The 26851-nt window shown below is 33.9% G+C and overlaps 1 protein-coding gene across 2 annotated transcripts in view; it reads left to right on the top strand.

The window, feature by feature from the left end:
* Positions 1-26851, top strand: part of NCAM2 (neural cell adhesion molecule 2) — a 520048-nt gene that overhangs the window by 423820 nt on the left and 69377 nt on the right. For both annotated transcript variants that reach the window (XM_055313808.1, XM_055313809.1), the window contains exon 12: positions 12769-12942. In XM_055313808.1, the coding sequence (XP_055169783.1) occupies positions 12769-12942 (174 nt within the window). The remainder of the gene's footprint in view (positions 1-12768; positions 12943-26851) is intronic.

The following is a 26851-nucleotide window of genomic DNA, read 5'->3' on the forward strand; positions in this document are numbered from 1 at the left end:
TACACTGTCTATAAACATGAAATTATATTTTTAAAAAAGGAGTAAGGGCACATCGGTGGCTCAGTTGGTGTCTGACTCTTGAAATCAGCTCAGGTCTTGATCTTGGGGTTATGAGTTTCAAGTCCAAGCCTTGCATTGGAGTCCACACTGGGCATACACTCTACCTTAAAAAAGCAACATAACTTGTGAATATAGGTAGCATTCTTGATTTAAAAAAAAATCCAATCTTTTGTGTGGACATACATAGCTTCATATATGATCTTATAGTTTTAAAATACTGAAAAGAATATTTGCATGTTAAATAATTCATTGATTCACAGACACGTGTTATTTCAAATATGGAGGTATAATTTTTATTCTAAAATACAGAATTTTATTATAAAATAGATTTTATTCGAAATAAAATTTAGACACTTTTCAAAAATATCTTAATAGATATGATGATAATACTGTTCTTAACAATCAAGGCATAGACTTAGTAGGATATGGAAGACTATGGAATAATAGGGTATCAAAATTGGCATATAGACACCACTTATATTCATGTGCTGGATATTTTACCCATGTGCTTCCAACTTCATTTTCCTTTATCTTTGCTAGGAAAGAACAGCTTGATAAAGTTCTAGCAAGAAGATGCATAGGAGTGATTAACTAAGTTGAATCTTGAGTAGTCATTGATATAATTCTCAAAGTACCTCATGGAAGTACATGAGATACTATTTATACATATTTTACAGAAGAAAGATACATTCAGAAATTAGGGAAAATATGTAAAAAACACAATTTATAATAATAATTATAATTAATATTGTACCTATTCTGATGATGATTTAAATAGTAAGTAGGATAAAATACTGGCTAGTCCAAGGTCTCCAGTGATTAAAGTGTCAGTGAGAAAATAGCATTCTTTTTTTTTTTTTTCTGGTCATGTTTCCTACATGTGATCTTAATGGGCCAAGTGCTAATTTTAATTTCATTTTTGTTTTTACAGTCTCAGAATTAATATCAAGGAACTTATATCCATTTGTCACATGAATTTTTTAAATAAAATTTATTTAGCTGTGCTTAGATTAAATCAGAAAAACCTTGAACAAGTTCTTCCTATCAGGCCCTGGCTTCATATTTAGGAGCAAGGATTGTTTCACTTCTCTTTGATTTATATCCTGTCTTTGGAAAACTACAATTAATGGGAAATATCAAGTATTTCCCATATGTGTTTGATAACAATTTTGTTACTGCCTCTCTCTCTAGCTCTCTCTCTCTCTCTCTCTCTCTCTCTCTCTGTGCCTATCATAAATAAATAAATAAATAAATAAATAAATAAATAAATAAATAAATCGATCTTAAAAAAATGAAGAGAGAGATAGAGAGGTGGTTTTTTTAGGATTTATTTTTTTATTTACTCATGAGAGACACAGAGGCAATAGCAGAGACATAGGCAGAGGGAAACGCAGGCTCCCCAATCAGAGCCCAATGTGGGACTTGATCCCAGGACCCTGGGATCACAACCTGAGCCAAAGGCAGATGCTCAACCACTAAGCCACCCAGGCAGCCCCTTTTTAAAGACTTCTTTTTAAAAAAATATTTTATTTATTTATTCATGAGAGACACACAGAGAGAGAGAAGCAGAGACACAAGCAGAGGGAAAAGCAGGCTCCATGCAGGGAAGCCCAATATGGGACTCGATCCTGGGACTCTAGGATCACTCCTTGAGCTGAAGGCAGGTGCTTAACTACTGAGCCACCCAGGTGTCCCTAATCTAACTTTTGAACATTATCAAATGATTCCATTAATAATTTTAATATTCTTAATTCATTTCATCTTTAACTCTTAACTGTAAACTTTTTCATATTAAATCTTAATATGATGAGCTCCCATTTGCTTCATTAGTTGATGTGCTTTTCTGATAAAGTCACCTTTTCCTGTGCACTTTTAGGGGAAGGACTCTGCTGTAAGCTATTAGGCAACATATCACACATTGGGGAATGGGTGCTTCTGTCCTGAAGGGGGTTTCAGTGCTCCACAGAAGCCATTCCAAGATCCACCTGATAAGAATTGTGTGAAGGTTAAGTGAAAAAATGGATTCAAAGCACCAGCACAGGGCATGTACTCAATAAGTATTAGCTAGCTACTATTATGGCCAAGTTGTAGTTCATATTGATTACTTTGGATAAAAGTCAGTTTGTTAAATATCTCTTTAGATATAACACATAGATCTAGAAAAAAATACATAGATCTAGACACTTGTAGACCAATGCATAGTAAAACTGGATAATGTGATAATGACCTCACTTATATGGAGGTCATGACTTTTCTATTAAAGGATACAAAATTTCATTTGATTTTGCCACGTTTTTCCTTTTGGTCCTACATCTTTTTCACACTAACTGCTCTTAAGTGAGTTCTGTGCTGTACTTTACAACTGATTTTTATTTTAACCTTGGTCAGGACCCTGTACTTAACCCTATTAAATCTCATCTTGTCCATTTGGGCTCACCTTTTTAGCCTACTGAGACCCTGTCAAATTCAATGTTTTAGCCCTCTTTCCAGGATTGACTTAATTCAAAAATATCAAGTGTGGTCATCTCTATTTTCACTTAAGTCATTAAGAAGTCTATCAAGTCATTTTTGAGAATAGAAACCTGCTTATATGCTAACCTGAATCAATTGAACAGAATTCTGTATTTATGGAATTATAGTCAGTCTACTTGTCCTTATATCTGAATCATATTTTTTCTGGACCCTTATTATATATAAAGCTTGAAAGCAGATTCAAGTTTGTTCATTTAGAAACACACTTTCTTCAGCTGAATATAAAGTCAGGTTTCTTTTACATGATCAGTTTTATTATCTAGCCTGGAAAAATCTACATCTTGCTCTTTTTTCTAAAACTATGAGGCAAATTTTTGTGTGTCGTCAGAAATTATTTATGGCTTAATCAACTTAATTTTGTAATTCCCCTGCTCCTCTGAAAAAAAGGAAATTAGAATAGCTAGATATTATTTTTAAGGAGCCCATGCTTGCATCAATTTTTAATCATTTCTTAGTTCACTCACTCAAAAACCTGTATAATGAGTTTCTAATAAGTGCCAGGTACTGTGTTAGATCTTGAGAATCAGAAGATGAGTAATATGTGGCCCCCACTCTTTACATTGAAGTAAGAGTACAAAATAAAAGGGTGATGATAGAAATGTAGGTGAAATATTTAGAAATGCAAAATGGAATTCTGTTTAGAATTCTTGGTATCAATTTCTAAGTGAAGTCTGAAAGACACTAGAAACAGAACCATTGAAAAGAAATGGCAAGAATCAAAGGTACCATGCTGCGGAATGGCATGGATTGTACAGTAATGAGAGACAGGAGGCCATATTATGTGAGGGGATCAGTGGTGGTGACGCAAACAGGAAAGTAGCGAGATGGTCAGATTATGCATGTCCTTAGAAACTTTTAGCATGTTTGCATTCTCCTGCACCATGTTTATAGCAAGGGAAGTTTGGAGTTTTTAGTTATAAAGCAGCATGATCCTTTTATGTTGGTAGGATTGTAGACATTGATCTAAACATGGCCTAGATACCAGTATGTGGCAATTGCCAATTTCCATGTTTCTCTAAATATCCTAAAATTTCTAAGTGTAAACTCAAACGTCTCAAAGTAATGTCCTTTGTTCCAGAAAGGGAGATGATAGAAAAAGAATGTGTATATATAAACATATATATATTTTATATGTATATATATTTTTTATGTATGTATATGTATGTGTGTATAACAGGCAGATGGATTGCTTTTCTTTTGTTCTGGAGGGTATCAGTGTGGGAAAAAAAAGTAAGCTTTTTATTTCTGTAATGAAAAATAATTCTTATCTTAAAAAAATCATCCTGACCTTATAAATTCTTCTGGCCACTACATAATTTCTCTGCCTCTTACTCTTCCTTAATAAATAAACTTCACAAAAGAATTGATTATATTTTCTGTACCTAATTACTTTCCTCTTATTCTGGCACACATCTTCAAGTCAGGTTTTTACCTCTACTGCTCTATAAAACCTATTATTAAGGTATCCATTGAGCTGCTCATGCTCAATCAGTGGCCCATTTTTCAGTCCTCATACTTCTTGATCTAATAGCAGAATATTACCCAGTTGATCATTTCTTTCTCCTTGAATAATCTCTCCAGCCCCCAACTTAGCTAGCATGTCACCATGCTTTTCTGGTTTTCCTTCTTCCTCATTGGGCCCTACTTGATATTTTTTGTTAGTTGTTATAAATCTCTCTGACCTCTTAAAATTCACTGGAACTCCATTTTTGGATCTCTTTGTTTTTATAAACTTTCATCCTTGATACATTAAGTTCGTATGGATTTTTTTTTAAATTTTGAGGTAGTTGTAGATTCACATATAATTGCAAGATATAATACAGAGATCCATGTACCCTGTACCCAGTTTCTGCCAATGGTAACATCTTGCAAAATTGTTGTACAGTATTATAACCATGATATTGGCATCAGTACAGTCAATATACAATCAAATACAGAATACCACCATTTGTATGGATTTAAATACCCCTTGTATTCCACCTGTAACTCTAATATACATCTTCAGCTTGGATCTTTTCCCCGAATGCTATATTTTTATATCCAACTGCTTAATTCCCTCTCTACTTAGGTGTTCTGTAGGCAATGCAAATGTTAAGATATCCAGATATCCAAAGCCAATCTCCTATATTCACCCCTACATATCTTCTTTTGTCATTCTTTCCATCTCAGTAAATGGCAACTGTCTCTTTCCACTTGTTTGGGCCAAGAAACACACAGTTATCCTTAAATCTACTTACTTACTCAGGCCCAACCCTTTGACAAGTCTTGTTGATTCTACTGGCAAAATATTTCAAGAGTCTCATTGCTTTCATGTCAAATTCTGCATTCTGGTTGTTTTTATTTGTTTGGTTGGTTGCTTTACTTTTGCTTTTAATATAGATAGTTGCATAAATTCCTAAACTGGTCTTCCTGCTTTGGCCTATGTCACCCTAGAGTATAGGTTAAATTTAAAAAATAAATAAATAAAGAGGAGTTCTTTAAAAACTAAAACAAACAAACAAAAATCATAAGTCTCTTCTGCTCAGAGCATTTTGGTGGCTTACCATTTTGTCCAGTGATGAAGTCATCATGATTATAAAGGCTTCATAATGTTTCTTACTACACTGTCTTCATTGGCTTCTCTGACCTTTGTCTCCTTTCTCCCACCTTAGTTATGCTCCTACGCACATATCACCCCCTTCTTTAAAACTCCAAGGCATATGTAATTTTTGTACTATTTTCTCTTCCTAGCATTTCGAGTTGAATTTTTTTCTCCTTTAGGTCCTTGGTTAAATATTACCTTTTTTAGCAAAGATACTCTTGTCCACTCAATTTATTTTTTTTAATTTTTTTAACTTTTATTCAAATTCAGTTAATTACCGTATAGTGTATTATTAGTTTCAGAGGCAGAGTTTAGTGATTCATCAGTTGCATATAACACCAAATGCTCATCACACATCACATGTCCTCCTTAACACCCATCACCCATCTCCCCACCCCTTTCCTCTCTAGCAACTCTGTTTATTTCCTATAGTTGAGAGTCTCTTATGCTTTGGCTCCCTCTCTGATTTCAACTTATTTTGTTTTTAAAACTCCAACACTCCCAATTCTCATCCCTGTACTCCCAACCATCTCCCTTGCTCGCTTAATTTTTGACCACAATATTTACAATAAATAATTTGTATATATAATTTCTTCTATGTAGTTACGATATAACCACCATAAGAGTAATGATTGCTGTCTCAGTTTTACCCCAGACATAGAAAACTGCCTAGCTTGTAGTAAGTTTAGATGAATTATTGAAGGTATAAAGGATTTAGTATATTCTATTTAATTTGCTGATTGATCATAGTTGAATTGTCCAATTAATAGGGGACATAGGAGTCAGTGACTTATGAGAAGGGTACACACTTGACTATTATAGAAGGTAATAATTTCCACTGGTATCTCAAGAGTAAGTGAGCACTTCAAAGGACAATATTAGAGGTAAAAATGATGTAATTAAAGAGAGATCCCTGGGTTACTTCAGTTTAATTGTTGGACTTAGCAGGATAGGAACAAATAAAATGAAAAACAATTATTCACAGTTAATATAATCACTTGTACAAAGAAAAATTTAAACATGAGTGATCAAATGCTGTGAAAAGATTGGTAGACTAATGCTTTGGATTTGCAATTGGAGAAAGACGGATAGGTTGTGAAATTTATAAGGTTTCAATGTGTTGCAAATTTACTCTTATGTTAGATTAAGCTTACAATTTAAATAGGAAAAATATATACAAAATCTTATTGGAAATAAAGTGGCCACTCAGAGCAGAGGCCAATGGAACCCATCTCAGCATAGTCCCCCACGGGCATGCAATTAATACTGATACTGCATATTCCATGTCTTGCTAAATTCAGGAGGGTCAATCCTTTATGTGACCCCTTAATATTTGGGTCTTTTATCACATTGGAGACTGAGACACAAACCAAGCAGAAAAGAACTTCATATTGAGAGTTGGGTGGTTATAAAATCATTGGAGAGGCAGAGAAAGGGGAAGATAAGAGAATCACCAGTCTTCCAGCTTCAAGGTCACAATCTAGCAAAGTACAGCTCAGAGGTCAAGTCTTCAACTATTAACCAACCGGAGGTCAGGAAGTCCTACTGCCAAGCTACCCCCTGCTGACTTCACAGCCACCCTGCACCAGAAACTGTGTGAATAGTCTTGGAGTAGGGAGTACAGCTTCTGTCTTCATTCACATTGTTAGGTCCTCTTGTTCATATGCACCTCCATTGAAAAGTGGAAGTAGTGTTCATTCCTCTTCAGTATTCTAAACCACTTACTTGTGCATCTCATCCTGAGCTTTTGTGGCACTTCAAACCATACCAGCAAGTGAGTCTGGGAAATGAAAATTTTATCCTTCCATTTCTTATGATAAAGGGGAGTAGCTTAGATGATAGAAATAGATGTGATGTGTCAACAGAAAATGTCTAAGGTACTTCTATTACCTAGATTTAAAGCACCATTCTGGACAAATATTCAATTGAGTACTTCCACTTAAGAGAAGTTTGACAAATACTGAACTCTTCCAACTGATCTAAGTTTAGCAATACCATATCCTCATCTGGGGAGAAAGAGCTGAGTCAGTGACTCAGCCTTACCTTTGTCACTGGCACCCCAGCATTTCAGGAAACCAAATTGCCAAAGTAAAGTAAAGATGCCAAGCCAGAAATCAGAGATAGCCTGTTGGAACAGCATGAAAGGGAAGCAAAAGAAGAGTTTATGGCCTGAGAAGAAAGTAGGGTGAAGACAGTTTGTCGTGTGAGAGAGATTTATAGTTCATGGTAGCAAGATGCAAAAAGAAGTAAAAACACAAAAGAGAAGAAGAGGGAAGAGAAGAGCTCTCTGGCGATGCAGTGTCCTGGAGAACAGACATGTTAAAGAAATTACACTCAAAGATGGAGTGTTTGCCCTTCAAAAAAAGAGGAAGGCAGCCTTCCATTACAGGTTCATTCAGAAGCCATTGAATACAATTTGAGTGAGCTTACTTGATAACTTCTATTTTCCCTCTTGATATTAAGGTCTTTTTATATTTGGGGAGAATTGTGGATGCAGTCGAGGAATAGTTTGAACAGTTAAAACACATATGCATGCAAACACACACATGCACACACACAGCTAATCTTTGTTGTTGCTGTCATTTCAACATATCTCAGCTTATCCTGAATCCTGAAGGAATATTATTTTGTAATTCCATGATTCATCTCCTTTTAAAAAATGTTTCTAAAACATTTACTCATCCGTGATTTCCTATGCACTCACATTATATTCATGAGCTCACGACCTTCCCCTTCGCATGAGTATCTTTGGACATATATTTTCAGAATTTTGCTTTTTAGAGTGTATCTTTACTTTGGGATTCTTTTGTTATTGTTGTTAGAAAGAGGAATATGATTATTTGATGTATTATTTTGAAACTGTTTTCACACATCTATGTATATATCTGATTGTCGTACTCTTTTTTGTTGTTTTAAATAAGACTCCATGTAACAAGTACTTCCACTTCACTTACTAGTTGCTCTTTTTTATTTATTTATTTTTAAAGATTTTATTTATTCATTCATGATAGACAGAGAGAGAGACAGAGAGAGAGAGAGAGAGAGAGAGAAGCAGAGACCCAGGCAGAGGGAGATGCGGGCTCCATGCAGGGAGCCTGATGTGGGGACTCGATCCCGGGACTCCAGGATCGCGCCCTGAGCCAAAGGCAGGCGCCAAACCGCTGAGCCACCCAGGGATCCCCTCGTTGCTCTTTTTTTTTTTTTTTTTAAATTTTTTATTTATTTATGATAGTCACAGAGAGAGAGAGAGAGGCGCAGAGACACAGGCAGAGGGAGAAGCAGGCTCCATGCATCGGGAGCCCGACGTGGGACTCGATCCCGGGTCTCCAGGATCGCGCCCTGGGCCAAAGGCAGGCGCCAAACCGCTGCGCCACCCAGGGATCCCTCGTTGCTCTTTTTTAATTCCATTATTTTATTTTATCGGAATTAAAGTCAGAGAAGCAACTTTTTCCATTGTGTTTGTACCTTTCACAAGATAAAATAATCACCAAAGCATACTTTTTAGAAGTTTCACTTTTATACTTTGGCTAAAGGCATATGTATGCATATCAAAATGTTTATTATATTTGTTACATTATAGCTGTGGCTTTAAGCATATATATAAATATCAAAATGTTTATCAACATTATTTATACACTGACAGCCTTTTTAAAGAAAGGATAAGTGAAAATAGGATTTGTGAATTTCCAGTGGTTTATGTCCATCAACTTATCCTCACAACAGCAACTTATAGTATACACATTTTTACCTTTTGTGTAGGAGGAAACTAAGAGTCAATGCATTTAATTTGCCCAGGGTCATACAGCAACTCCTACAACAATCTGCTAAAGATTGTTTCTGTCCTGCTCCTACATCATGACATTCTTTGCTATCATATATTGTCCATGTCTCTAAGCTGAACCTCAATGTTCTGTCTCTTACCTTCCATATAACCAAAATATTGACAATGGCTGTGGATACATAATAATACAATAGAAAGGGTGTGGCTATCAGAGATAACAAAATGGCAATGATTAACATTTACTTAGTCTATCTCAGGTTCTGTTTTGTGCACTGCATTACTTGATCCTTATAGCAATCTTAGCAGTGAGTATTATTCTAATCTCCATTTTAGAAAGAAACAGGTGAAAAGACAAAGGATTTGCCCAAGATTGCTATTGAAAAAAGTAGCAAGGCCAGTATTTGGATCCATAGATTCTGATGATATAGTTCCAGGCTCTTCATCTAGCTCTATGCTGTGGTTCTGGTATAGGTGAAAAGAAAGAATAAAGAAAGAAACATGTTTGTACAGTTCTATTCATTTAGTGATGGGTGGCATTCATTAATTATTGAGATGGAAGGTGCTAGGAAGTAGTTTAGAAAAATAGGCTAACAATGATGGGAGTTTCGTTTATGGAATTCAATACCCACAAGCCCCATTGGAAACATAGGACTGTATTGGATAGTCTTCAACAATACAATCCTCTGTTTGCATAGATCCAGTGAGGTCGATAATTCAGGGTATTGGAAGCCAGACTGAAAAGTCTAAAATTGATATTATAAAGAGGAGGAAGCTTCTGAATACCTTGCTCAGGGAAGTGACATAATTAGAGTGGTGCTTTAGAAAGATTGATTTTACATTTACATGCCATATGCATTGAAATTTGGTGGGATGTCCAATAGGAAAGGAAACCAAGAGCCACTAATGGCATTGGGCTTAACTAATAGGCCTTGGGCTTAACAGTGGAAACAGGAAGGAAGAGTAGAACACAAGAATTATGATGTGGGAATGATGAAAATAATTTTGTGACTTATTGTGATGTATATAAGAGATAGACTCAAGGATGAACATGACTATAAAACAATTGAGAGAGTGGAGAGAAGAATTAGAGATATTGGTTTTAGGCCTCTAAGATCTGAATATGTTCTGTACCTTTGTATACTATTTTTAATTCTAATCTCCATTTTAGAAAGAAAAATACTGGTGAAAAGACAAGGGATTTGCCCAAGATTGCTATTGAAAAAAGTAGCAAGGCCAGTCTTTGGATCCATAGATTCCGTTAAAATGAAATGTTTAATTCATCATCTATTTCCCAGGGTTGAGTATAGTCCAGTTATTTTTCTCAATGGCATATATATATACATAAGTATGGAATCATTTGGTAGTCAGGAAGAGGTTGAACATACAAAATCAGAATGTAAAAGAAAAAATATTTAGGAAGTTACTAGAGCTGCAAGTCATAAGCATGTTTTTTTTTTTTCCTTTTAGTCAGGTAACAGAAAGAAGAGATCAACAAAAAATAAATACAAATGAAAAACCAGGGTAAGAGTCAGCCCATCTGAAAATAGACTATCTGGCTAGAAAAAAATATGCACTGCTCAGGTTTTGGTAATGGTATCTTTGTGCTAAGGAAAAAAAAAGACTCTTATTTTTCTGTAGTTGTATTATGTCACAGGCACAGCTCAGCTAATATTGCATACCTCTGTGGTCAGAGTAAGAACCAAGAACCATGTCCATTCTGAATGTGTGGTCAAAGGTGGAGCCCAAGAGGTATCACATATCTCCCTCCACGAACCGCTCCCCCCTCCCCCGTACTTAGTACCTTTCCTTTTTTAAATGAAACCTTAAATTGAAGATTATAATTGCTATGATGTCCAATTTAGACCTGACTGACATTAGAGAGTCATGAGCATGAGGTGAAGAATTGGCATCTTATTATGAGCAATCAGAGTGTGGATGTATGTTTTTTTTCCCCTGCAAATTTTAGATCAGACCTACAGATTAAAAAAACCTATAGTCATAACCTAAGAATTAAAGAAACATGAGGATATAATAATGTTTATGTATGGCAGCTTTCATAGATTTTTTAAGGTAACTTAAAATTTTTATTTCCAGATAAGATTTTAGTAACAATATGACTTTGGGATGCATCAGTATTCTGCACATTAATTTCCAAACCTTTGAATTTTTCCATAATACACTTAATAGGATATCCAAATAATTTACAGTTACTAATTAAAGCTAAAATGTACACTGTTACATTACTCTACAATATTCTTATCCAGAGGCCATAAGCCTGTCTTTCTGGCTCTTGCCCAGTACCATTTATAAGGCATACTTTTATGTGATCTGCAGTGCTCTCTTTCAACTCTAGCAAATAAGGCACACTTGACTTTTGACAGCCATTAGAAATTTTTATAGGAATGTTTGATTGTATCAGAACAGGAATTTGCATTTACTGCATTATTTTTAATCAAGTTTTTTTTTCTCTTTTTATAAAATTAATTTCAGAGATATATTTTTATATATACATATATTTTAAAGATTTATTTATTTATTTGAGAGAGAGTGGGGATGAGGGGCAGAGGGAGAGGAAGTCTTAAGCAGACTCTGCGCTGAGCTGGGCTCATTCTCACAACCCTGAGATCATGACCTGAGCTGAAACCATGAGTCTTATGCTTAACCGATTGTGCCACCCACATGCCCCTTACTTACATGTTTTTATAGCATATGTATATATTTTATGTAAATTATATATAAATTTCAAACTTTATGATGATTTCAAATGTGGTATTGAAAAGAAAGAAAGAGGAGTGCACCTGGCTGACTCAGTTACTGGAATGTGTGACTCTTGATCTCAAGGTCATGAGTTCAAGCCCCATGTTCAGTGTAGAGATTACTTCTTTAAAAAGGGGTAGAGGAAGAGAAATTGAGAGATAGATATCCCTTCAATGTTTAATTGCCTCTAATTCTTCATGTGTCTGGAGTAGATGTTTCATTGATTTCCTCATAGGACTTTTTTCTCTATTTTCTCCTCTAGCCTCTTTACCATTTTTTATAATTATTTATAAAGTTTTGTATACTGGAAAATAAAGTTTCATGCAGGATACATTATTGAGCTTGAAACAATGTGAGTAATGGATTTATACAAAAACACACACAAGACAGATTTTATAGCTGTTTTTAAAATATAGGGGTTACAATTTAAATATTCCAAATAAAGCTTTATTCTAGTAAATAATATATAAGTGAAACTAAAACAGGTCATGTGCAGCTTTATTTAGTTCATAATGACATTTACTCTAAACACTTTCCCCAAAATTATTAATAAAATTTTAATGAACAAAAATAAATCTCACATCTTCATAAAAGTTACTTATGCTAATGATTGAATAAAGTCTTTGTTCTTCTTGTATTTTAACTGTACCTGCATTCTCCTTTCCTCTCTAACTTTCTGTCACACATACTTAAATACACACACATACATACTCATATACACATAAGAGCTTGTTTTCCTTGAATGCAAATGAAATCCTCATATTATATAGAAAAGGCAGCAGTAAAATTATTGCCAAAATCAATGGAATTTCATAATGAATATTTTACTCTTTATTTGCTGTAGTTAAAAAGATTGATTAATGTATACTTCTTTGCCATTTGAAGACATCATTCAGCAGTTTATGCAAGCCTTCTAATTCAAATATATTAAGCAACATGGGAAGCAATTTTCCTTTATTCCTAATTAGCAGAATACCATTAAGTCTTAATAATGGCCATCCATATTAAGCCATCCATTATCCTGGCTTATATTTCCTTTGTTTTCACTTTTTCATAGATGTGCCATCCAGTCCCTATGGAGTGAAGATTATAGAGCTGTCACAGACCACAGCCAAGGTTTCTTTCAACAAGCCGGACTCCCATGGAGGTGTGCCTATTCATCACTATCAAGTGGATGTCAAAGAAGTAGCATCAGAAACCTGGAAAATAGTACGCTCCCATGGAGTTCAAAGTGAGTCAGTGATTTCAAAGTATGTTGGTTAATTCAAGCTGATCTCCAATGTTCTTGTGTGTTTGGGTTTTTATTTTCCTTCAACATGTACTTTTTTTTTTCTTTTAATAATGTAGAGCTGCCCTACTCTTCTTGAGAATGACTTTACTAGGAGTTGGAAAGTTTTCATCTTTAATAAAGATGGGAGAGTTTAACAAAATCACCAAAGTTCAATTTTATGGAAGAAAAGTTAGTATTTAGAATTGTGGTGGTGGAAAAACAACTCCTGACATGTCAGATTTGATGATCCAATATTCTGAAATATCTTTGGTTTTCATTTATTAGTAAGATGTCTTCCAAAAGTAGGCGTAAAAGTCATACTATAAAGTGTGGATGTCTTATTGTATGTATTTATGAAGCCATCTATAAAAACTCATCTGTCTACTAAACTTTATTTCAAAATTGTGTTTTGAAACTCAGGTTTTTATTACCAATTATGGCATTTTGGAGAATAAGCTAATTCTGGGAAGTTAAAACAATTTACAGCACCACTTTTCACTTGTATAGAATTTCATCATGTTGTAAAAATGTGATTTGTTTTCCCACTAAAAGAAGAAACTAAAGTATAAAATCATAATAAACTATGAGAAGTGGACTCTATTGGCTGGGATGTAGAACTACATTGCATAGCTGAAAAGGATAGTAAGGAAAATAGTGAGGAAATGATGGTTCCATAGTGCCCCTTCTCTGCTGGCCCTGGCCTGGGGCCCTGGCTGGATCCTAACATGTATGGTGTAAGGGAGCTGTAAAAGCCATGAGCTGTCCTATGAAAAAAGTATGAGCCCTCCTGTGAAGAATTGTCCTAGTCATTCCAGTTTCACCTATGCTGGCACTTACTTGTTCCGTTTTTACTGGGATCAACTGTATGTTTTTGATAGAAGTGCCAGAAATATTAATCAATATGTCACAATCATTTACCACATGCTTCAAATAATGCTCCCCAAACACATCAGCTCTTATCATTTATTTTAATGATGAGAGGCTTTGCGTAAGTAATATTCTTTGTGCAAATGCTGTGTGGTTTAGGAGAGAAGACAATGTCCCAAAGGAATGAACAAGTGAGTTCTTACTCTAGGGGAAGAAACTATTATCCTAGATTCAAGAATAATTTTTTAAGAGAGAGGTGAAAGCTGAGAGATAGCAAGAGAAATGAATTCTTTCTGACACTATGGAACACTCAAAGTGGGTGCTTGTGCACAATCATGAGGAAATGTTAAAGCTGAATATTAGAGACATTAAACTTGGCAAAATAGTAGTGCCACACCTAACCCTTCCTCTCTGGGGAAGAAGATTAACAGAATCTCTCACCACTTCTTACAAAATAAAACCCCATGGGAAGAATGTTTAAGGCCCCGATCTGGCGGAGTTATTCCTGTTCAAAAACCTGATGTTGTTACTCCATGCATCCATCTCTCAGAAGCAGATTTCCACGTTCATAAAACAGGCATATAAGAAAGAACATATATGAATTCACAAGAAGAGATCACTGTCCTCGAAATTAGTTGGTCAGAATATCTATGATAGGTATACTCTTTACCTGTGAGTATTTTATGGAGGAAAGAAAACATGAGTCAGAAACCTGTTTGGTGAGTCTTGAATATCAGTCAGGGAAGTTACGCAAATGAGCTATCTAATGCCCTCAGACTGGGACACCATAAAGCTTGCCAGTGAGACCAAAGTACTCAAAGTCCTGGTTTCTCTTCCTCTTCGTATAAGAACACTGATCCCTTCACAGGGCTCTACCTTCATGACCCATAAAGCATAATTACCCTCCCAAGGCCCACCTCTAAATACTATCACATTAGAAATTTGGGTTTCAACATATGAATGGGGGGTGGGCACAATTCAGTTCATAGTTCCAAAAAACTCATTGTATTTTAGTCACTGTGTTAAGAACTGAAAATAAATCAATAGATTTTGAGCACAAACTGAAGAATGTGGTATTATCAATATCTTCTCTTTTACAGAGTATGAACCTGAGGGTTATCTATATAAAGGAGAAAACTGAGACTAGAAAGTTTAGCTTCTTATCTCTAAAGTAATACAGATAAATAATAAACTAAAACTCAAGCCCTAGCAGGAAATCTGATTCCAGAGCCTGTACTGTTGACTCTTATGCACCTTTCATCCTCTATTCAGTCAAGAGTTGAGAAAGTGTAACAGAAATTACTGCCCTGTAAAGTATTAATATGACCCATTATATCTATGTGTGCATGTGTGTGTATATATTATATGTATATATATATATATATATATAGTTTGAAGGTATATAATATAATTTTATGTACATTTATCTATAAATAATTTTATAGTATATATATATATATTTATTGTGTAATATGTCTGTGTGTGTGTGTTTGTTACAATATGTTTTAGAAACTTAGTAGAAGGAGTTACATAGAGAATGTAGGGAATGATTTGCCTAACGATGTTAAATATGAATTAGAGTTGAAATATCCCTATTATTTAGAAGTTTCTTCTTAAAAAGAGGAAAGCAGGAAGGAAGGGACAGGAAGGAAGGGAGGGAGAGAAAAAGGAAAGAACAAGAACCTGTCAGAATGACTATGGTTTTACATCTTAAGCATGTTTCTTCACTCCACCCAATATATGTATGGTTAACTAGGTGACAGGATCCAGAACACGTATGATAGATATTGTGTACATGTGAGTTGTGAGATTATGTGATGTATTAATTGGTGGTTTCAAAAGGATTACAATTGGGAGAAAAATTGGGTTTTGGCCCAAGGCCAAGACAAACAATTTTTTTTCTGGTCCACACTTCTACATTCTTCCAAAAACTTTGAGATTCCTGGCTGCATACAGGGGTCTAAGCCTGAGATCTCCCTCTCTCTTCTTTCCCCAGTGACGACATTCCAACCCAATCTCCTCTATTATACATCTGTGCAAAAGCTCTCAGCTGTCTGAGTATCACTGATAATTTCCACAAGACTGCAGTAATTGATAGAAAAACAATTGCATGACTAATCCTCTAGCTTCAGGTCTCACCATTCACGTCATTTTTTTTTCATATATCAGAGTTTGCCTTCATTTTCTATGAGATAATATGTGCATTTAAAGAGATTTTTGAAAATGGTATGTAAAATTGTAAGCATATTTTAAAAATTTGATTTTCTTGCTGTGTAGGTGACCATACTGTTGAAATTCTGAAGACATATTTTAAAGCACATACATGGTTTTGAATAATGGAGAAATGCTTCTTCGGTACCTTTGTTTTATAGTTTGTACTTCTCATTCATCTTAAAGCTTAAGAGAGTTTTGTAAGCATATTTACTGTCTTTGAGACATTTGTTAGAAGATAAATTTAGGTTTATCTATGAAAAGACAGTTACTATGGTCATGAACATTTCAGCTACTACTTTTTACCCTCAGCTGGTTTTATTTATTTAATTTTATGTGAGTTTAGTTGATGTTCAGTTAATTTTCTTTGTTCATAAATATCTATAATTCATTATGTACTGTTCATGTGTCTATTTCAACCTAGAAGTAAATATCAGCTCTTGTTTGATTGTGGTGGCATAAGCAAGAAAATTTTAGCAAAAAAAAAAAAAAAGCCTGTTATTAGAGTCTGATTCTAAATAACTCATTAATTAATTTCCAGTGAATTTCACCTGCTTACTCTGCACCTGGTCCTAGGTTTAGAGTGCAATTGCAGTCTGGACCAGTTATTATATTCTTCAAGGTTTAGCTGAAGTCTTACTGATCATCCCAATCACTGATGTGACACAAAACTAAATTTCAAAAACATGAAGAATTATGAACAGGTCTGATATCAACAACTTGAACTATTTAAACCTGTGAGTCATTCTGACATTTAATTTTGAGTGAAAAATATGTAGCACAGGTGTAGCAAGACTTTTTGATTGGGAGGGATACATGACATTTTCATTACCCTATCATTTAACACTTTGTAAGCATGTTCTATATACTTCATTGGGCACAAATGAAGAGAAGATAATAATCTTGCAAAACAGCTACTCATTTTTCAGTATTAAAAATGAAAAATTAACACTTTGAAATATTAGGTTCTTTTTATCAGAGAATAGAAGAATTCTTCAGATAGCATAATCTATTTCTTTTAATTTTGAAATGTTTAGCCAGATAGAATCACACACAGACATCCTTTCGATCTCAACCAAGATTATTATATGCTCTGCTTCATTTGGGTCTAAGGTTATAGCAGAATTTCTCTTTGTTCCTGAAAATAAGGGAGATAATTTTTATTTGAAAATAGTTGCATTTTGTAAATGGGACACTCATTAGGAATATATTCAAATTTTTACCATTTTTATTAATTGAAGGATGTAATAATAACTAGCTACAATTTGGAAGTAAGTACACAGTTGGACTCTACAGTTCATTCATTGCATAATTTCACTAAACCTTCAATATGACTTCACAGGTTGCAGTTGCAGTATGTATATTTTAATCTGTAAATGGTAATTTTAATATTACAGCATTTAGTTTGTAAATGTTGTGATTAAGGTTATGTACATGTTTCATTATTACATATAATGCCAAACTTTTTATCCAGGTTTTGATTTTAGTTCTATTTTAATTAAAATTTAAAGGAAGGGATGCCTGGGTGGCTCAGTGGTTTAACGCCTGCCTTTGGCCCAGAGTGTGATCCTGGAGTCCTGGGATTGAGTCCCACATCGGGCTTCCTGCATGGAGCTTGCTTCTCCCTCTGCTTGTGTCTCTACCTCTCTCTCTCTATGTCTCTCATGAATAAATAAATAAATAATTTAAAAAAAATAAAATATAAAGGAAAAAATATCAACTTATATGGTAGATAAATCCATTTTCAGCTTTATGAAGGAGTTTTTCCAAGATTGTTTTGAAGTATAGGTTTGGATTTATAAATTATATGCCTGTATCTGATAGGCCCACAAACTTATTTTAAATAGGAGCTTAAACTGGAATAGAATGAAAATTAATCAAATCCTGAGAAAGATTTCTGTGCAACTTAAGAGATGCTACTTCCCGGTGTCTTCCTTTGTCTCAAGGGTTGGGGGGGGGTGCCCTAAAATCAATGGCATCAACAGCTCTCTTGGAATAAAGAATCTTTCTGGCTTGAATTCTCCCAAACCACAAACTTAATATCATATATATATATATATATATATATATATATATATATATTCAAGCTGACTCTCCACATAACAATGATAAGTTTATTTATTATATGCATGGAATTTCCTTGTACCAACAGCGCTGTTACATATTCCTCCATGTTTTAGTTTTTCACCAGAAATCACCTCCATGCCCTGCTGTCCTTTCACCATCCCACCCCTATTCAATTTCTCTTAATGTAACAGGCTTGATATGGCCTACAAAGTGTTCTTTTGCATTATTTGCCTCAGAGAATTGTTTAGCTTTTAAAGCTGGACATTAATGCCTTTTAGAAAGTTAAGATAGATTTTGGTACAGTTTTTTGTAACTTTTTCCCATTGTTTTGTATTAGAATTTCTTAGTCAAATGTTACGTTTTTTAAATTAATCCTCCTATGTTGCCAGTGTTTTCTCTCATTGTCTCTACTTTTATCTTTTACTCTGCCCTAAATTTTTCAACACTTATTTTTTTATAGTTTACCTATCAACTTTTAAAATTGTTAAATCTTCCATTATCAGATAACTTAATTCATGTGTGCAATATATTCTCTTCTCTCTCTGCTAACTGTAATTATAATTCATTGTCAGAGTTATTTTTGCTTTCTGATTTCATTTTATTTTCCTGGGCTTACTTTGTTTTTGTTGTTGTTACTTGTTTTGTTCTCTGTCATTCACATTGAAAATTTTCACCAAGTATTTGGTGATCCTTTCCTTGGATATGTGCATTTAAAAGTGAGAAAAAAATCATGCCTGAGCTCTATGCAAAAGGCAGGGTTTTTCAAGCCTTGACATTAGATGGGTTTGTAACTTCCTCATCAACAGAGGTCTGTGAAATAGTAATTATTTTTGGATATCCTTTTTGAGGCTTTTCAATTATTATTGGTATACCTGGCTACCAGGACACTGTGAAAAGCAGATTGTATCATATGGAGTCAGATGCTTTCCACAAAGTTTTGTCTAGCACATCAACTCCATGCTCTCTCATGTTTAGAATTCCAGAGCACAAAACTTCTTAGGTCCCAGTTATCCAGGTAATAGACCTATCATCTTCCTTTTAGGTGAAAGTGAGGAATTCATCTTCTTTTAAATCTGAGAAGAGGGCAGGATAATACAATTGTTTAAATGTTTGATGATCATCCAATCTCGTGCTTTCATCTTTTTGGACTTAAAATTCCTGATATTTTCTTGACTTCTGTAGGTCTAGTTTACCTCTCCTTATCATCTCATCTTATACAGAGTTTTATAATTTTTGATGTAATATTATATTTTTATAAGTGGGTTTTTCAACTTTTAAAACAGACAATATTAATATGTTTATATATTGATGACATAGTATTGAAAATCACACTTTTAAGAAAAATGAGCATATCAATGTTACTGAGTAATGATTAGCACCTATAACCAGCTAATCTTCTTACTCTGTTGTGGGTTTATAGGCAAAAAGAAATTCACGTTTTTCTTGGAAACTGGATAGCTTCATAGGCACATTCAGTAGAAATTTTAAATATAAATTAAACTTCAATATTTGACCGTTTTTCTAATATTACTAAAAATAACAAAGGCCATTAGATGTGGACCAGTGTAAGGTTGCATATATTGTATAATATATCACCACAAGAACTATTTACAATAGACTGTCATATAAGGGAATCCACTGAAATCATTACAGTAATTCTGCCTACTGGTAGATATTATTACATTTTGTAAAAGAACCTGTTAGAGTCCAAAGATAATTTAATACAACCAGCTCTTTTTTGAAAAACATGCTATTTGATATTCATCTCATTTTTTTTGTTGTTCTTGTTCAAAAACCCATTAATTGTGCTATAGAGTTCAGATTACTTAGTAGTTCCTGGATTCTTCAGGGGTAATTGAGGAACATTCTGTATATATACAATGCTATGTCGACAAGGAGGGAATGATAATATAATAGTGCAGATTTCTTTCTTTTAAATTATTAATTCATTTTCGTCGTGAAAATATACAGGATTGGGCTTCTTCTGAATTGTGACTCCAAAAAAAGTAACTTATTGTCAGTGGAAACATTATATTAAAGTTACTGTTTATAAATGTTTTGCTGTGATTATTGAATATAAGACCTTCTTGCTTTTGTTCATACTTAAGAAGAAGGCCAGTGATTATTTAAAATACAGGAGGAAAATAATGAGAACGAGCATCATAACTCAACCAAAGTCAGAGTAAGCCCAAACAGGTATTTCTTCGAATGTGTGACTTTCCTAAATTTATCAGGAATTTTCTATGTTGTGTTACGGCACCACTAAAAACAATGAAAGAAATAATTGATAGGTCTTTGTTACTTAAAACTTTTTTTTTCATTTTTTTGTCTTTTTTATTTTTTTTTGGAAATACATCTCAGATGTCCCTGTGTAACAAATGACATGATCATACTTTTAGGTTCTTTCTGTCTTCTGTCTCTCCTGTCTACCAACCAAATACATAATGGTCTCATTTAACTATAAAAAGGAATTTCCTTTTTTTTTCTTTTACCTTCGTGTGTGTTTTGCCTGTGTTCTTGAAACACAATTATAAATTTTCTTTTGTTTTGTGATATTTTGGTAGGCATTATTTTCTAAAAAATGAGTAAAGGGTTAATGTGTTACAGTGACATGAACATGACAGTTACTTTATGTTTACAATGCTATATTATACCAGGTCTCAACAAACTTCCTTGGCTACCAATTGTGTTTGAAAAGGGTCTGAGAGGGTTTTGGAGTTTGTTTTTTAAGTAATCTGTAGGCATTACTCTTTTTTATTTTAGTAGGAATGATTTTTCTGTAGGAGGATGTATAGTTTTCCTATTGTTTTCCAATGGCTAAAAGTTATCACAGCATCATTTCCAATTACATTTAAGATTTTTATTCCAATGTTTCTTTAATAAATGTTATTTATAGTTGCCTGGGTGGCACTGGATTTTCATATATCATACTACTAAATATTACAATTTTAGAAACAATTTTAAATAATCATTGTTTAAAATTAGTTCTAAACTACTGCAGATTTTAAAATCTTAGTGGGGATCCCTGGGTGGCGCAGCGGTTTAGCGCCTGCCTTTGGCCCAGGGCGCCATCCTGGAGACCCGGGATCGAATCCCACTTCGGACTCCCAGTGCATGGAGCCTGCTTCTCCCTCTGCCTGTGTCTCTGCCTCTCTCTCTCTCTCTCTCTCTCTCTCTCGCTCTCTCTGTGTGTGTGTGTGACTATCACAAATAAATAAGTAAAATCTTAGTAAATTCCAGTGCTTTTAAAAATTCTCCACAAGGAATATCTTCTACAATTATACTCTTTTCAACATATTTCAACATAAATGCTCCTGAAGAAAAATGGTTATCATTTTAATGACTGTGTTTCACATGGTAAAAGAGAAATTGACTGCAAAAATCATATGTCTATATTAAATACAAGTGCAATAAGCTTTTATAATTGCAAAAGAAAGCATAAAAGTAGTCCACATTAATTCTAATTATTTTCAGTGAATGGAACTTTGTTCTAATTTGAATGTAATAGAAATAATTCTGTAGGTTAAAAATCTAAACAAGAATATCTTGGACTTTTCATTGTGCCTGTTTTAAAAACAATGAGCTAAATTAGAAATTTATGTATAGTAGAAATCTTAATGAATTTAAACTATATAGATCTAAATATATGGGGAATGAGACTAAGAAGGAAATTGAGTGAAATAATACCCTTAAGTAAAATTATTTGTATGTTAGAAACTTCCCCTCACATCTCAGTATGAAGACCCAAGTCATTTGTAATTCTGCATTCAGCCTGGTCTCTTCTATAATGATAAAGAGAACTTCTACACAAATAATTCTTAACTTTTTAATAAAATTAAGGAACAAGTCTGTATGTATATAATTTTATAAATCAGAGAAATAACTGGTATGAAAAAATGAACTTAATTTATATAAGAAAGATGTGAGTAATGAGAAAAGAAACATATTTTGTGAGTGTTTTATAGTAATTTAATCCACAGAAGGATGGCAGTATTCATTGTTACTAGAAACTTAAAAAAATAAGAGTCCATCTCGCTCTCAAACACTTTTTTGAACACCTTAATATTCAGTGTAAATATAATTTTTCCTAGAATATAGCTCATAAATTTTTCTTAATTCTGACAAAGAATCACTGTGGGCTGACCATCATGGTTATTTTAATAGTGAATTTAACTAATAAGGAATCTTAGAAGACATGTTTAAATTTTATATCCCTAAAATTTTTAAAATCATACCTAACACATTTCACTTTATTAAATAAACATTATTTGATTTTTTGATTGTTAAGGTTCAATATTAGTAACAACCTTTTCTGTATTAGAGTAAATAAATATTCTCAATGTTTAAGGAGGAGTGTAGAGCTTTTCCTTTATATGCTAAGTGGCTCAAGATTCTTCTATCTTTGGAAGGGTTCTAGGGGCCTTCCTCAGGAGTGCCATCCTGTAAGCAGGATGTCTGTCATGGACTGGCATGACCAGAAATGGTTTCAGAGACTGACAATACTCTGGTTCTCAACTCTTGTACATCACATGTGAACCATGGAGATAATGTTCTTTTCATATCTTGCCATCTCATATGTTCCTTGGTTTTTCTGTATACACAGGTCTGATTAGCATTTTATACTAATAATGCACCGTTTTGACTTTTCTCACAGCCCTTTTTAAAAATCACTATTATGTATAGCAGTGATTATCAAAATAGGATTCTTGTATTCCACGATATATAAAGGATCAGCCATTAAGGTCCATTTCTCTAATCAAATTATATGTTATGATTCAGATAACCACATTTATAAATAATTGACAGTATAAGTATGTATGTGTGTGTACATGTATGTGAGAGTGTATGTGCTTCATATGTCCCTTTTCTTCGTCTCATAAGACGTCCCTAAATAAACACATAGCACATCAAAGCCTTTCCACTCACTGTGTCATACATGTGTTCTATGTTCTTATGGCCAAACTTGAGTTTGTGTTACTCCTTCCACTCTCTTATCCATCCTTCAAGATCCAATATAAATTTGAGCTTTTTGGTAAGGGTTTATTTACTTTTTAGTAGAAATATTTTTACATTCCTTTGAAACCCTAGAGTAAATATTGCTTATACTAGTATTTGCCAGCTTCTCACCTCATAATATAAGTATTAAGGCACAAGTCACATTTCTCTATCTTGATTGCACATTTGAGAGCCTGTGTAACATATTGTATGAACCTTTGAATCTTCTACATCACCTGAGATGAATGAATGGATTACTTAATTACTAGGTTTACTTATACTCAAATAAAATTATATAGTGTTTAACTATTTCCAAACATCTGTAAATTATTAGTGGGTCCCTGCTAAATTAAATGGAGCCATCTAAGCAAGTTGGTTGGTTTTTCCTTTCTTTAAAGTTTTCAGATTCCACAAGCTTTTCTGGATACTAATGTTATGGAATTTGCTGTTCCATAAAATCTGATGCTATTGTATATTAAAACTCCCTTTCAATTATTAAAATTTTAAAAATCTTTTGTAGCTTTTTTAAAAATAGTCTAAATCGGGATCCCTGGGTGGCGCAGCGGTTTAGCGCCTGCCTTTGGCCCAGGGCGCGATCCTGGAGACCTGGGATCGAATCCCACGTCGGGCTCCCGGTGCATGGAGCCTGCTTCTCCATCTGCCTTTGTCTCTGCCTCTCTCTCTCTCTCTGTGACTATCATAAATAAATAAAAATTTAAAAAAAAAGAAAAAAAATAGTCTAAATCTAGACATAAGTAGACAATTGAGAAAATAGAGACAGCAGTTTATCTTTCTCTAAAAAAGCAGCCTTAATTATTCCTGTTTTTCTCCACACTTCAGACCAAAGGTAAGCATCCAACCACTGTAGGTCATGTACTTCTGCTACTGGCTCACCTAACATTAAAAAAGAAGACCTCCTTACGTGTTAGAACATCCTTGTGCAGTTCTGGCAACTGGGCATGTCAATGGACAGTTAGGATATCTATCACGTCATAAAAAAATTAGTATGCTCTGTAAAACTGTGTCCATTTAGCATATTTTGCTAGAGATCATCATCCTCACAACTGGGTATTGTGACACAGACACATATAGCAAGAACTTTGGAATCGGAGTTCAAGACATGTGATCTCATGTTCAGGGTAGCATTGTTTTATCCCCGGATCTATCGGTGAGGCTGCTTATCCTACATATATCTAATCCATGGATATGGGATGTATTTCCATTTATTGATCTTTCCTCTAATGTCTTTCACAAAATTTTTACAAAAGATATTTTGTAGTTTCTGTTGTGCAAGTCTTAAATTTATTTCATTGAGTTAATTCCTGTTTCATTCTTTTTGATGCTATTAAAATGGAATTTTTTTAATTTTCCTTTTTAAATTGTTCATTGTTAGTGTACAGAAAAGCATCTGATTTGGAGTGTTGACTTTGTGTTTTTTCACTTCATTGAATTCATTTTTTATTAGTAAAAGTTTTTGTGGGATTTTTAGGATTTTCTACATATAAGATCACATCATCTCTGAACAGAGATAAGTTTACTTCTTTCTTTCTAATGTAAATGCCTTTTATTTTTTCTTGCCTAATTGCTCTGGTTAGAAATCCCAGCATTATGTGAAATAGAAGTGATGAAATCATCTTTGCCTTGTTCCTGATTCTGGAGAAAAAGATTTAATATTTCACCATTAAATATGATTAACTGGAGATTTTTAATATTATGTTGAAGTATTTATTTTTTCCTAGTTGTTTGAGTGTTTTTATTCATGATGGTTATTAAATTTTGTCAAATGCTTTTTCTGCATTAAGATGATGATATAATTTTTTATCCTATAATTGTAGTGTTTAATTTTGTATGTTGAAACACCCTTGCTTTCCAAGAATAAATTCTTCTTAGTCATAGTGGATAAACTTTTTAATATGCTGCTGAATTTGGTTTGCTAATGTGTTTTGAGGATTTCTGTATCACTGTTCATAAAAGATACTGATTTGTAGTCTAATTTTTTTTTGTAGTGTTTTGTCTGGTTTTGGTATCATGTTAATACTGGCCTCAGAATGAATTAGGAAGTATTCCCTCCTCTTCATTTTTTCGTTTGTTTTTTGTTTGTTTGTTTTAGGAACTTTTGAGAAAAATTGTTTATAGTTTTTCTTTTTCTTTTTAAAAAAGATTTATTTGTTTAATAAGAGAGGACGCAGGGCAGCCCCAGTGGTGCAGCAGGGTCGTGATCCTGGAGACCCGGGATCGAGTCCCATGTCAGGCTCCCTGCATGGAGCCCGCTTCTCCCTCTGCCTGTGTCTCTGCGTCTCTCTCTCTCTCTCTCTCTCTCTCTCTCTCTCTCTCTGAATAAATAAAATTTAAAAAAAAATTAGAGGAGGGATCCCTGGGTGGCGCAGCGGTTTGGCGCCTGCCTTTGGCCCAGGGCGCGATCCTGGAGACCCGGGATCGAATCCCATATCGGGCTCCCAGTGCATGGAGCCTGCTTCTCCCTCTGCCTGTGTCTCTGCCTCTCTCTCTCTCTCTCTCTCTCTCTCTCTCTCTCTGACTATCATAAATAAATAAAAATTTAAAAAAAATAAAAATAAAAAAATGAGAGGAGGCAGAGAAAGAGAGAATTCTGAAGTAGACTCCTTGCTGAGCATGGAGCCTGACTCAGGACTGAGATCATGTCCTGACCCGAAATCAAGAGTTGGCCACTTAACCAACTGAGCCACCCAAGCACTCCAGTATTAGTTTTTATTTAAATGTTTGATAGAATTCATCAGAAACTTTTGAGTCTAGGGCTTTTCTTTGTCAGGAGAATTTTGAATACTGATTCAATCTTTCTACTAGGTATGAGTCTATTCAAATTTTCTATTTATGATTTAGTCTTAGTAGGCTTTATGTATCTAGAAATTTGTCCTTTTCATCTAGGTTATCCAGTTAGCATACAGTTCATAGTAGTCTCATAATCCTTTTTATTTATGTAAAATTTATAGTAATGTCTCCAGTTAATATCTGGTTTTAGTAATAGAGTATCTTTTTTTTTTTTTTGTCTTAGTCTATGTAGTTAAAGTTTTGTTTTTGTTTTTTTTGTTTTTTAACTTGTTGATCTTTTTTGAAGAATCAACTTTTGGTATCATTACCTCTATTACTTTTCTATTCTCTATTTCATTTTTGTCTGTCCAAATTATTATTATTCTTTAACTTTGCTGGCTTTGAGAAGAGTCATTTCTTCTTTTTCTAGTTCATAAGTTGTTGATTTCAGATCTTTCTTGTTTCTTAATGTAAGCATTTAGTGCTATGATTTCCTCCTGAGCCTGCCTTTTGCTGGTTCCCATTAGTTTTTCATACATGCTATTTTCATTTTTATTCATCTCTAAGTTTTCCTAACTACCCTCGTGATTTCTTCTTTGACTTGTTGGTTTGTTTAAGAATGTAATGTTTGATTTTCATGATTTTGTGAATTTTTGAATTTCCTTCTGTTACTGATTTCTGACTTTATACTGCTCTGGTCAGAAAAGTTACTTGATATAATATATATCTTTTAAAGTCTGTTGTGACTTAGTTTGTGGCCTAACATATGGTCTATCTTGGAAAATACCCATGTGCAGTTAAGAATAATCTAATTGTTTGGACAGTATTCTACACTTAATTGGTTTGTTTTGTTGTTTAATTCCTCTGTTTCTTTACTTATCTTTTATCTGAATGTGCTATCCATTATTGTGAGTGGAGTATTGAAGACTCCAAATACTATTAT

The sequence above is a fragment of the Nyctereutes procyonoides genome, unplaced genomic scaffold, assembly GCF_905146905.1.
Source record: "Nyctereutes procyonoides isolate TBG_1078 unplaced genomic scaffold, NYPRO_anot_genome, whole genome shotgun sequence".
NCBI classification, from domain to species: Eukaryota; Metazoa; Chordata; class Mammalia; order Carnivora; family Canidae; genus Nyctereutes; species Nyctereutes procyonoides.